This window comes from Raphanus sativus, chromosome 4 (genome assembly GCF_000801105.2).
Source record: "Raphanus sativus cultivar WK10039 chromosome 4, ASM80110v3, whole genome shotgun sequence".
In the NCBI taxonomy this organism is placed as follows: domain Eukaryota; kingdom Viridiplantae; phylum Streptophyta; class Magnoliopsida; order Brassicales; family Brassicaceae; genus Raphanus; species Raphanus sativus.
In genome coordinates this window covers 20696648-20710727 of record NC_079514.1, presented here as the reverse complement: position 1 = coordinate 20710727, position 14080 = coordinate 20696648, and the positions used below count along the sequence as shown (strand labels likewise).

The window sequence follows — 14080 nt, the reverse complement described above, 5'->3', positions numbered from 1 at the left end:
ATACACGTCTACGTCGATTCCACATCGATTTTGGGGAGAGTCAAAATTCAAAAAAATGGGTGGGAAAATTCGAAAAGCTGGGTGGGAAAAATTTGTAAAGGATTTTCTTGCTTCGAGTTTCACATAGTTTGTACTTATACAAAAACCTTTAAAGTTGTATTTTTTTGATTTTTACGATTGTTTTAGTTTTACTATACTTAGATGATTGATTTTATGATTATACCAACTATATTCTGTTTTCTATCTGCGTTTCTGATGTGATCATGTAAAAATAAATTTGATTTTGTGACTTATATAACTTTTCTAATCCCACAAGGTGATGTGTAGAAAAATATTATATCGCAGTAATGTATTTCCTTCCCAATTAATAGAAAGTATGATCCAACTTATAAAATTTTGCAGTTAACGTAATCCGGATTTCAGAACTATGAATAGGTTACGTCACATTTCTAAAACATGAATAAGTAAGGTCATAGAAAGTGTAATCTAAATTATCAATTACTCTAAATCATCAATAATACAATCATATAACGTAGGTTTTCACCAAGTTTTTTTTAAGATTTTCCTTACAACCAACTCCTCTTATCAGTTTTCCTTGACTTCCATGTGTTCCTTAAGTCCCTTGCGATCCTTGTGTTCCTTGAGATCCTTCCGAGCAGTTGAACCAGCGACCCAAATTCCTATTCGGCACATACATATTAGCACGGGCCGACTTTCTCCTGCCGAAAAGAAGCCTTTTTCCCTGAGTTCATCCCTTTTCTTTTATTGTACTCTGGAGGTAAGGGACACTTTTCCTCGACTTTTTTTGGAATCATCAAATCAGACATATAAGGGACTGGATATATAATCCTCGACAAGCCAAAGCCCACACTCTAATCAAGTAATAAGGTGAGATCACATCATACATGTCACTCAATGCTTCAAACACTTAATGGCAGCGCCTATTGCATGGACACATGGGTATTTATCTATATCAAACTTCCTGCAGCTGCACGTTTTATGATGCAAATCCACCAAATAAGTCTTCCCGTCTGTTCCAGTAACACTGTATTCAAGCTCAAAAGTGTTCAGCTGAGTCACTTGTAGTTTTTCACCTTTCAGTATTATTTTATGCATTTTGTTCTCCACATAAAGAACCAATTTTCGAGATGATGGTCTGGCTGCTGCATCCTTCCTATGTCTATTGAACCACTTGGTCATTTTGTCACTAACTGTCTCAAACATAGGCAGTAAATACATCCTTCGTACCTTTTCAAATAGCACATTCAAAGATTTGACACAATTAGAGGTGTCTATGTTGTACCTTTCCACGGGAAAATAACATTTCGCCCAATTTTTGACATCAACACTTTTATCACACCCTGGATACCTCTCCTAAACTCTTGATACTGCTGTTCAAACTCAGCCTCTAAATAAACTTGTGCAACTTTCCTGAATTGTAGTGCAACCTCGTCCCTGCCCTGTTTGACATGAACTTCCACATTGTGCGATAGTTTCCAGATACAATATCCATGTTTAGACATCGGATACGCTTCAGCAACGACTTTTATCAGACATGGATTTATGTCTGCAACAAACACCAATTCTGTCGAATCCGGTATAACAGTTTTCAGCTGTGTGAAAAACCAGTTCAAGCTATCATTTTTCTCCCCATCAACGACACTAAAAGGTAAAGGATAATGGTGAAGGTTTAGATCCTGAGCAGTGGCAATAATTAAAACACCACCTTTAACAATCTTCAGAAAAGTTGCATCCATAGGGATGACTTTCCCCATGTATTCAAACCCTTCAATGGAAGCTCCCAACGCAACAAATAGGTATTTGAATCTTTTTTCCGAATCCAATAACAAACTTGTTTTTGTATTCGGGTTGACCTTCTTTAACATATGCAAATAAGAAGTCAATTTTTTGTATCCTTCCTCGGGACTACCATGCCAATCCGAAACAACTTGTTGTTTTCCTCTCAAACATGTGGCATACGACATTTCCACACCAAATGTCCTCTGCACCAGACCGACCAGGGTTTTCAGAGTAGGTTTCTCAAATAGTCCCGGATAATCCATATGCACTATAGCTGCAACACATCTTGGTGTACGTTTCCTTTTGATTCCATTACTTGATGTTGCGTGAGAGCATGAATGTATCTTTATGTATGTTCTAATCGAGAACGCTTCAGAATTCTTTATCTTTGTTGCTCTCACAACCCATTTACAACCTTCAGCTGCTCCCCGACATTTCACCACATATCGACTCTTATCCGAGTTGGCGATACTGATTCTGAAACAGTTCTGCTGTGATGCTCTATTAATAATATCTTTCACAGCATCTTTACTCGAAAATTCTTAAAACAACTCAATACACAAACCATCTTCCCACTTAGTAACCATTGGAATTTCTTTTGCAACACGTGGCAGCTCAACATAGTCGCAAATAGGACGAACACCCATAGAGTTATCCACGTCGCCCTCATTGTCCACACTGTCCATGTTAGCCAAACCAATGCCCCTTTCTTGGCTTCTCCATTAACAACATTCTCCACCCGTTCAGCCCCCGCTAGATATCATTATGTCTCTTCAATGTGAGTAAATAGAGTGAGTGCACCATGATTACCTTCAACTTCGGGTAATCCACTCGCAAGCTCATTATAGTTCCCACGATATGAGTTTTCTTTCTCAACTCTTGATTGTTTCTCCGTTACTGGAACTATTTCCATTTCTTCCACGACCTCTACATGCAAAATACTTCTTCTTCCCTCTTTATTCAATGATGTCAGATACACAAACACATCTTCGTCATCCAAAATATATGATTGCCTCTTAGGTTCTACTACCAGTGGAATGTAATCAGATTCAACATCTTTGTACACGTATATATGGTCTTCTTCTTGCATATCCTCTCCTTCAAAAACAAATAAGTGATCTCATCCAATGATGATGTCTTAAAGGATATACCATACAAACGACCATCGCTTGGAATCCATTCATAATCATCTCCAGATTTCGCATAATGTCCATTATTGTCAAAGTGTATGTTTGTAGAAAAATAACTCATTATCTATGGTAAAAAAAAAAAATTAAACCATTTAAGTTAATCCTAGTTATAAAGTTATGCTATTGAAGTTATACTAAGTTTTACACTGTTACACATTTTTGTCACGGATTAAAGTTTCACCTACTTACACTTTTCTAGTCTACCAGTTTCACACTATTCATTCGGGAATCCAGCTTCTCAATTCAGTTTTTATTCCTGACATATCTTGTTGATTTTCCAATTTCACAACAAACACACCATCCAACTCCCACAGTTTCCCTTAATTGACAACTCAAATATGAAATATACTATCTAATATCACTGGGATCACCTCTAATTAACCGAAAGAACATTCCATTTCATTCCATTTTGATGGGGATTAATTGATGTTGATTTGACCTAGGTTGGGGATTACCTGATGTTGATTTGACCTAGGTTGGGGATTAATTGCTCAATGATTCAGCATCCAAGCGAGCCGCATTCCTTTAGAATCGCTGATTTTTGGGAACTCGATTTGAGGAGAGGCGAACGAATGGCTTGAAGAATGCGCCAAACCCGAAGATAAACAGAGGAGAGAGAAACAAAAAATCCACCTAGACCGAAGAGAGAGAGAGAGAGAGAGAGAGAGAGAGAGAGAGAGAGAGAGAGCTGCTTTTGAGAATGTTTTTTTTTGTCATGTAGAGATGGGAACTTTCGACGTTGCTCATCCATATGAAGAGTATCAGAATAGACAAAAATATGTGACAATTCGTAAGAGTATGAAAGAATACATTTTACCTCATTAAGAGTATCTGAGACTATTTCCTATGGAGATGCCAGAATTTTCACAAATTTTTAAAAGTGTTGTTATCGCAAAATCTTCGATAAAAATGTAGGGGTAATCAATCGAAATCATGCTTTGACTATATAATGGATGTTTGCGGAGTGCCAATACTACCAGTATGTTTTCTCAATATTTTGAGAACCGAACAGATTGTGATGAACTGGTTAAACATATGAATCATGGTTCAACCCCGTTCAATGGGGATCTTATAATCACATTACATTTCCTAGATATTATTTAAAAAATAATTTGTGATGTTATCACCACGTTAATTTTGAAAGAAAAATAAAGACATGAATATTAACAATGATGATATAGCTTGAAAATGATTCTGAATAATTTCATTCAATGTTGATTTTTATTTTTGCTAAATTTATTAGAATATGATAATAATTAATAAATCATCATTAGTATATTAGTAAATAATATAATAGTAGAAATATAAATTTAATAATATTTTATAATTTTTCAAAATATATTATAATTTTATTTGTTATTATATATTTTTATTACTAAAAGAATACTTCAAAATTAATGTAGCCTGTTTATAAATTGTAGTTTTCTAATCAAAATACCAATAGTTTCTTTTTAATATCTACAAATTATATAAATATTATGTAGTTATTTGATAGTTATATACCTCAAATAAATTTTTCGTAATTTATAAACTTTAATATTTTAACTAAAAATCAACAGATAAAATACATTCCAATATAATACAATTTTAAATACAGAAATATATATTTTAAATATAAATTTATGTAACAAGATTTATTTTATCTTAATTTTAAATTAAATTAAAATTAAATGTTGTATAAAATAATAATATTTAAATTTAATTATAATTTAAAATTTAAAACTTATATTTTTTTACACATGGTGCATGAAAATATTAGTACGTAGTAGATTTTATTTGATAAGTGATTTGCCACATGAAAATACCTAATACCTAGTACAATCACTTTCATACATGAAATATGACATGTCTACTTAAATTGATGACATGGCTTATGGGTAAATATGATATTGATAGTTACATTTTATGCTGATAATTACATTTAAAAGATGGTAGCAACTCATACATTATCATTAAAATAAAATATATTCAAATATAACATTACCGATTTTGAAATATGATTTAATTCTATTTTTTAGTTAAACATTTTTTATTAGTAAAATTTCCAAAACTTTCATTCAAAAATATAAAATTTTAATTGTAATATCATTCATTTATTTTACATATCTAGAAATTTATAAATACTGTTTAGTTTTTATTTTTGATAATTATGCAATTTTATATCAAATTTTTTTTTTAATTTTATTCAAGTTGATTTAATATATTTAATCAAAAAATTGATAAAAATATATCTAAGATTATAATTTTAAATATATTTATATTTATTCTTAAAAATAATTTGAAATAAACAAAAATATTTTTATCTTTATTTTAATAGTTTTTCTATTTTAATTAGGATTAGGGTTTCCATAGCCTTATAGATTTATGGTTTTATTCAGTTTTTGATTCATTAATAAAGTTAAAGTGTTTTCTCTTTGTTCCTTGTTTTCGGTATATCTATAAAGATCTCAACGAATTTAAGAAGACATTGATTATGTATTTTTAGACTAAATATGATCTTTATGATTATCCTAGTTTTCCGGATATTCTCAGAATCAACGATCTCTAGTTCTATCATATAAAGCTTCTGCTTCATCAGTTGGTATCAGAGCCACACGTCTTTGGTTTCTTAATCGAATAACGATTATGGATGTCCTGTTGATTTGCAGTTGCTGCACTTTTGAGGACGAAAGTCCTTTTTTCGAAGAGAATACCATGAGATCTATGGTGATTCGATTTATGACGTGTATGAAGACGATGTTCATCATATTGACTTCATCTTCAAAAAAAGTTCTTTTGAGAATCTGGGCCATGCAAAAATAGGGCGAAATATTGTTGGTGAATATTTTGTACAGAATCCTGATAATCTGATGCTTGCAAAAATAGGACGAAATTAGTTTAGTGCGAATTTTGTGCAAAATCCGGTTTAGACAGATTTTGTGCAGAAGTTCTACTTTGTGTCAAGAATTCGACTGAAGATCCCGAAGACGAATCTTTCTTGGCTGGCGAGACCTGATGCAGCATAGAATTAGGATAATTACTATTTATTTGTATTATCTTTATTTTAATAGTTTTTTATTTTAATTAGGATTAGGATTTTCATAGCTTTTATGTTTTCATATAAATAGCCTTCTAGACTTATGGTTTTATTCAGTTTTTGATTCATTAATAAAGTTAAATGGTTTTCTCTTTGTTCCTTGTTTTCGGTAGATCTATAGAGATCTCAACGAATTTAAGAAGACATTGATCTTAGGTATTCTTAGACTAAATAAGATCTTTGTGATTATCCTACTTTTCGGGTATTCTCATAATCAATGCATCTCTAGTTCTATCCTATAAAGCTTGCCTTTTTGAGATCGTTGAGAGTCTAGCTCTATCCGAAAATAAAGTAAAAAGAGATAACTTCTCTATATATATTATTAATATCTCTTTTTACTTTATTAAACGTCAAAAGCTGCCATACAATATGATGAGGACTTTCTTAAATTCACGATATCTTATAGAATCAATATCTTACACATAAATCTATTTATATAACCATTGGATTAATATATTATATCTAGGTGGTACAATAAACGGGAAAACACACAAAAAATAAAATTACTCTGTAATCTAAATTATAACAATTATGGAATACGACTAATATTTAGTACAAACAAAAATTAAAAATTAAAAATGAATACTCTCACACGGTTGTAATGCCACTGAAGTCATTAGAAAATCTATTTTAAATATTCTTTTTATTTTTTCATAATTTAACAAACAATTTTCTAAATTGATTCTAGACTAAAACAACTATTTAATTACACTTTCATGCCAATGAAATATTACCCAATCTTAACTTTTAGAATTTATTGTTCTGTTAGTAAAAAACCATAAAACAAACTTAAATTGATTTTCAAACTAATTAATTTTAAAATATAAACTTAAAATAACTAATTTATAAACATGAGAAATAATTTTACAGAGACAACCTTGAAACCATGAAAAAAAAATCGATTTAGATATATCTATATTATTCAAAGAGAAGTACACATATAAAATACTCCTTAATTTTCAGTGTTATTTACACTTCCATGCCACTAACATTAAATAATACTTCCTATTTTAATGCTTTGTCTTTTCCACTTTGATTAATGTGTTTTGCAAAATTAAATTTGAATTAAATACACAATTAAATAATACTTCATATTTTAATGTTGTCTTTTCCACTTATATTAATGTGTTTTCTAAAATTAAATTTGAATTAAATGCACTTCATTAACTTCTCAGTTAAATTAATGTCAAATTCAAAAAAAAAATTACTTTTTAGAAAAAAAATTCATCAACTCTTCATTTAACAAATCTGAACAAAAAAGGTATTACCAAATTTGAACCGAAACTAGATAATATTCAAACGGATTTACCATTTTGGTATCTAGAGAACCATAACCAAAACTTATCCGAACAAAATATTTCGGATATTCGAATGTATTTAAATCATATTTAAATACTTTAATATGTTAGTTATTTTCGAGTTAATATCCAAGATATAAGCTATTTTAAGTTGTTTAAAATATATGAAATATAAAAAATAGTCAAAAGTAAACATCTAAAGTAGATAAACAATAATCAAAACACCAAAAATACTTAAAATATATATTTATTCTTCATTCAAATATTCAAGTTAAACCTAATTTTAATTTTTAATTTAGGTACTTTGGTTTACATTACTCAAATTTACATGTTATATTTTTTTGGATTTTAGGATATTTAAAGATATATAAATTTTGAAAATTTAAAAATAATTTAAACGGGTTATCAAACCCGCAAAGATCCGAATCAAACCGAAACCAAAGTTTATAAATACCCGAATAGAGCTAGAATCTTTAAACTCGAAAATCTCAAACCCGAATAGACTTTAACCGAATTCGAGTGAATACCCAATTACTCACCCCTAAATTAGTCAACATAAAACGATAAAATATTACAAATATACTATTTAGTATAAATAAATAAAAATTAAAACTGAAAATTAATACCCGTGCAGTCACACGGGTCAAGATCTAGTTAATGTTATATTATTCTTAACTAATTTATAAATATGACAAAACAAACATACATTCACCACCTGAATCGATTTAGAGATCCATTTACTGAATTTAGAATATAATATTATTTTAAATTTATATAATTGTATTATTATTTATTAATAATAGCTAAAAGTCATATAAAAAGAATAATTTATATAATATATAAATAGAATATAAATTTATTATTTCATGTATATTTTCTTTAAATGACATCACAATATAAAACAATATGATAAATGTTAAAAAGTATAAAATCTATGGCAACTGATTTTAAATAGTATATAAAACAATTTATTATACACTATCATGATATTTTGATCTACAAAAAGTAAAAATACATTTACGGATGATACAGTTGACGGTTTACAGATAAAATAAAATTATTCAATATAAAATATAAAATTATTATGTTTATAAATGTTGTATTATGAAATTATTTAATACGGATCAACTTAAAAATATATATATCATCAATTAAACAAATAAATATTTATTTATAAAAATTAAAATATATTCCCGCACGGGTGCACGAGTCAAGATCTAGTTAATAATTAAAAATCCCAAAACAACATAACAGGCCATATTAATTATACTCCATACATGAATCATAGCTTCAACATGACGGTAAAAGAAACGTGATGCAGTGGTCAAGATGCGCTGCATCACTTTTTTCTAGAACTAGTAGTCATCCTTTCATTTTATTGACAGTAGGCGAGGTTTCCTTCCGCCGCAGCCACCACCTCATGAACTTATTGGAAAAGAATCAGATGAACTCTTGAATTATTTGGAACTCATGGTCTTCTTCAATCTTTTTTAGATTCATTAGGAAAAAAAAACAGAAAGAAGACGAAGAAAAAAACTAACGGCAGTAAATTGTTTTTTGGTTTTGGTGTAATTATGAATATATTTTTAGTGAGATATAGCAAATCTACCCCAAATCTTTTCATATCTACAAAAATTCCATTGTCATCTTATAGGTGTATGTCATTTAGGTTTTGGAAGTCGTTTCGTCGAGTACTAAAGGCAGTTATCATAGTGGTTAACCTCCCGCGCGCATCAAAATTTTATTGTTATTGACAAATCCCTAATTTCTCCATCTCTCTTGGTTTTTTGGCAAAATTTTACTGTTATTGGCAAATCCTTAATTTCGGCATCTCCCTTGTACTAGGGATGTACAAACATTTGTATAATTTTTACTTGGTCTAGAAAATCCGTAGGTTGCAGATCAGGAGACATAACAACTTCACAGCACTGAAACTACAGTAGCATACATCTTCAACTGTTAAACTTTTTCTCCTCCTTCTCTTTCAATTATTCAAACTCAATTATATAATATGTTTATAAAAACATCAAATTTATAATTTTGTTATCTATATAAAGAGACTAATCTCATATATGGATATAGAAAATTTTCATTTTTTGTTATGTCTGTTTTATTGGATTTTATTCAACTATTTTAGCATTTTAAACTTTTAGTTAATACTATTAGTTTTAAAAATTAAGTTAAAACATATATGATATAAAATAAAAATTACTAAAATTATGTTACTTTAGTTTTAAAATTTAACTAGGATAAAAGATGGGCCCCATAAAAGATATTATTAATATGTAGTTATGATTTTTTTAAAATATATGAATTATAAATTATAAATTAAAAATATAAAAATATAAATTTATTAAACACAACTATTGTAGATGTTGAAAATGAATTGGGGGTTCAATAATTATGTGAAAAAAAGAAAAGATGATGTCAAAGGTTAAAAGATAAAAGGAGGGTGTTGAATTATGTAAACCATTTAGGGGTGTTTAATATGGTATTGCTTTGAATTTGTTAATACCAGATATAATAAATGAGTATTATTTCTTACATACCGGGCTATATGAATATGGTTTAGTATACAAACCAATCAAACTGAATAAACTGAGTTAACCGATTTATTAAAATATATTAGTATATTTATATGTAAGCTATATAGCATAATTAATAAAATATATATTTTATTTTTATTGATATGATTTTCATACTTAGTATATTTATTTTAGTAATTTAATTTTTAGTTAGTTTTTATCAGTTAAACAAAACATAAACTTTACAAATATATGTGCTAATATTTAGTTATTTAATAATATTATGGATTACTATTTTCTTATTTTTATTTTTAAAAATTATTATTATTATTATTAACTTAATATATTAAGTAATTATTTTAATTAGTAGAAAAGAAAAGAAAAATGGTATATTTCAAAAAAATTGAAATATTTTGATGTTTTATTAAAGCCGATATCTAATCACTTAAATTAAAATTCAGAAAATGTTGTAAAAATAAATAAAAATGAATTTTTGGTATAAAACTGAATAAATTAAAAATCAATTGTATATAAAATAATCAAATCAACGTAGATATTAAGTAGATATTAATTCAATATGATAGCTTTTTTTTATAAATTGAAATACCGAAAAACCGTTGTACATGATGGTCTTGTATAACAATTTTTCTGTGCTATTTATGTAATTTTCTCTATATTATATTATTATTTGGTCAAAATTGGTTTTCAAGGGATACTGCAAAATCCATAACTTTAGCGAGACGCGATTCAAAAACTTCAAGTAAGCAAATCCGTAGAGAGAGAGAGAGAGAGAGAGAGAGAGAGGGAGGTGATTTTGAAATTAAATTTTCACTCTCCGACTACCTTATCCACCGGAGTTTCTTCTCCTACTGTCTATTCTCCTCGCAGGAGTTAACAGCTGTTCTCCGCACAAGTACTCTTTCCTCCTCCGGGCAGTTACCGATCGCTCGAATCGGTGTTCTTGGTTTTCTCTTTGATTTACTGTCTGCTGCTGAATCATCATCATCATGTAGCTTAGCTTGATCGATTTGCCCTAGTTTTTAATCTATTCGTGTGTTTAAAAGTCGTTCGTTAGTTTTAATTTAACTTTATTCTCTCTAAGGTATCATTCTACTTGAATTGTGCATCTCTGCTAATACTAAGCTCAATAGTCAACTAGAATAGGCATATCTAATTATTTTTTTCAGATTTCAATAATCATACTAATTGATGCTTTTTTTTTTCTTTTCAGTTCTTCAAGATGATTGGATCGTTTCTTACAAGAGGATTGGTGTACGGAATCGTACTTATCATTTGTTTAAAATGATATTGGTTAGTGTTGATTATAAGCCCTCCTATTACATTTGTTGCAGGATGTTGTTGGGTTATGCCTACCCTGCGTACGAATGCTACAAGACTGTTGAAAAGAACAGGCCTGAAATTGAGCAACTTCGCTTTTGGTGCCAGTACTGGTATATTTATACTCTTTTCCTTCCACGAGGATCTCAAAAATGACTTACTAACTTCAAGCTAACATCGGTTTACAGGATATTGGTTGCTTGCTTGACAGTCTTTGAGAGAGTTGGTGATGCCTTTGTTTCATGGTGGGCTTTCTAAACATTTTCTTCTTCATCTCAACCATGCTCTCTCTTCTTATCTTGTCTTCGTTTCTTCTCTAGGGTTCCAATGTACAGTGAAGCTAAGTTAGCATTCTTCATCTACCTGTGGTATCCTAAAACCAGGGTATGTGTTTATTTGATTGTAAGTGGATAAAATACTGAGTCTTTCTATACCTACATGAGTCCTTTTGTCTTTTATTGTTCAGGGCACTACCTATGTCTACGAATCCTTCTTTAGGCCATATCTCTCACAGCATGAGAATGACATAGACCATAGTTTGTTGGAGCTAAGGACAAGAGCTGGAGATATGGCTGTTGTATATTGGCAACGAGTTGCAAGCTATGGTCAGACCAGAATCTTTGAGATTCTCCAGTATGTTGCTGCACAATCAACTCCAAGGCCGCAACAACCTCAGGTACGATTAAAACAAGTTCTGATTTGTGTAAGTAACTAAATACTCAGTTTCGTCGTCTGTCTGATTCAGAAACGTGGAGGCAGAGCTAATCAAGTTCCTGTTAAGCCTAAGAAATCCCCTACCGTTCAACCAGAACCTGAAGAAGCAGCGTCGTCTAGCTCGTCTTCAAGCGACAGTGACGGTAATGATGCTACCAGTAAAGCAGCAGGCCCTTCAAAAGCTACTTCTGGACCAGCCACAGATACCAAAACCGCGGGTATCACTCAGATAGTACAAAAGTTAGTCTCTTCTCCCCCAACCCAATCAACCTCCCAAGTGGAAGCGGAACCAATGCAGATAGAAGAAGTGGAAGGAGAAGGGGAAGCGGAATCAGTGAATGGAAACGCGAACCCGGAAGGTCCAAAGGAGACAGTTATGGAGCAGACAATCAGGATGACTCGCGGGAGGTTGAGGAAGACGCGGTCAGAGGAAAGCCGTTGAAATAAAAGGTTCAAAAGTTGTTGACTACTTTCATTACATTTGTCTCTCTGTCTCTAGTCCTGCTTCTAGAATTATGTCGACAGGAAGTAAACTAGTTGGGATGCTTGTGTGAAAAGTAAATCTGCTTGTTTTTTTTTTCTTTCTTTTATTCAATTCGTTGCGTTAGGTGTATGGCACTCTTTGTTTTGTACTTTTGTTTGTTTCTCCTGATTTGGTAGAGTTATTCAGTTAAAAAGGTACAACTACTGAGCGTAGAAATGAAGCAAATATCAACCATTGATCAGGAAATGGTTATAGTCAAAAGTTCTGCTGCACCTAATCATGTTATCAAATGATAGTATGAAACGAAACTAAAATAGTTTATAAAGAGATTGAAAATTAGGTAGCTAGTACTGAGATCACCCACAAAGCTTATCGGTTTGGTCATCTATGGTCTTACTGGATCCGGGTTGGTATGGGCAGTTTTCTCGATTTCTTTTTCTTGTAAATATTTTTTTTAAGAAATTTTCAACAAGACAATAGATGATTAACATCGAATTCGTCTTTCATGGAGAGATTTTCACTTCTTTTGTAAACCACCAATTCTCTCCTTATATAATGTTTATCTTTAGTAGATTCATTCTGTATGAAATGAAATATACCTTCTTCTCACTAATTGTTATTGGTTTTGTTCTTGACAGTGATGCTATTTTACAAAATATTTTAAAATTGTTACAAAACTGTTTTCCTGTAAAGGAAATAAAATACTTACTTATAAACTTATTTCATGGCAAAATTAAATTCCAAAATACCAAGATCAGCCATTTTGGTCCAGTGGTTTGACTAAAGGTTCATTAATGATTTTACATCCGGAGGTTTGGGAGTTCAAAACCCAGAAAATACCAAATTATGCAGATTATGGAGAAACAAATTACAAGAAATCTTCAGCTTGGTGCATGGCGTACCATCGAACATGGATCTCATAAGACAACTCAGAGTGGTGCATTCAGGTGAGGTGTGTATTCTCACAGGGTAATAGAATTGTCGATGGTAGAATCGTCTTTGTAATATTCTTATAGTTGTAATAGCGTAATTCATCGATAATAAATGATTTAGACGTTAAAAAAAAAACCAAGTCAGCCTATGATAGTGCTCAAATTACCCAGTAGAGCTTACTCTCTCAAATAAGAGGTACAGCTGTAGTACTTAGGGATCGAATCACGAGGAGCTAAGGAACCAATTAAATCTAATCAATTAATAATTCTAGGTGAAGTTGGTTTTAATAATGAAAATGTAAATAGCAATTCCTAAAATGAGCAAGGTAGTTGCTCTAACTAATAATATGATGGGTGTTTCAATGAAATGAAGAGTGCTAGACTTAGGGTTTTTATTCAGGAATGAAGATTATAATGTCTATAAATGCTAAACAAGTTGTTTGCATGATACTATAGAACTCAGTCGCTTAACTCTCAGTGATGTCTCACTGGTTAAATAATCTAGATCTCTGGCCTCAACTGTCGTATGTTGACACAAAAAAAAAGTCGATCGATATCCTTTAGAGATATCGATCGATACACCTTTCGCTCGGCGATCGATTTACATGTCGGGATATCGATCGACGGCTTCTAGATATGCCTAGGCGCGAGCCGATAATGAACACTAGATCTCAAGGAGGGCGGTTAGCTCTTCTCCAAGGAGATACTAGTTCAAACAGATAA

At 30.8% G+C, this 14080-nt stretch overlaps 2 protein-coding genes across 3 annotated transcripts; one reads left to right on the top strand and one right to left on the bottom strand.

The window, feature by feature from the left end:
- Positions 1 to 912: 912 nt before the first annotated feature.
- On the bottom strand, positions 913 to 2486 carry LOC108850274 (uncharacterized). Its single transcript, XM_057008052.1, has 3 exons — positions 2366 to 2486; positions 1350 to 2314; positions 913 to 1248 (listed from the first exon to the last, which is right to left on the bottom strand). Exons 1-3 carry the CDS (start codon positions 2484 to 2486, stop codon positions 913 to 915), a joined length of 1422 nt encoding a protein of 473 aa, XP_056864032.1.
- An 8117-nt stretch (positions 2487 to 10603) lies between these two features.
- Positions 10604 to 12593, top strand: LOC108837611 (HVA22-like protein i). 2 transcript variants are annotated; one of them, XM_018610642.2, is made up of 7 exons: positions 10604 to 10802; positions 11121 to 11161; positions 11242 to 11340; positions 11416 to 11472; positions 11548 to 11611; positions 11694 to 11903; positions 11973 to 12593. In XM_018610642.2, the coding sequence occupies exons 2-7, from the start codon at positions 11130 to 11132 to the stop codon at positions 12381 to 12383; spliced, it is 873 nt and encodes a 290-aa protein (XP_018466144.1). In that variant the 5' UTR covers positions 10604 to 10802; positions 11121 to 11129; the 3' UTR covers positions 12384 to 12593. The 2 variants fall into 2 exon arrangements, with proteins under 2 accessions (XP_018466144.1, XP_056865983.1); XM_057010003.1 differs by having other exon boundaries at positions 10604 to 10844.
- The last annotated feature ends 1487 nt before the right edge of the window (positions 12594 to 14080 follow it).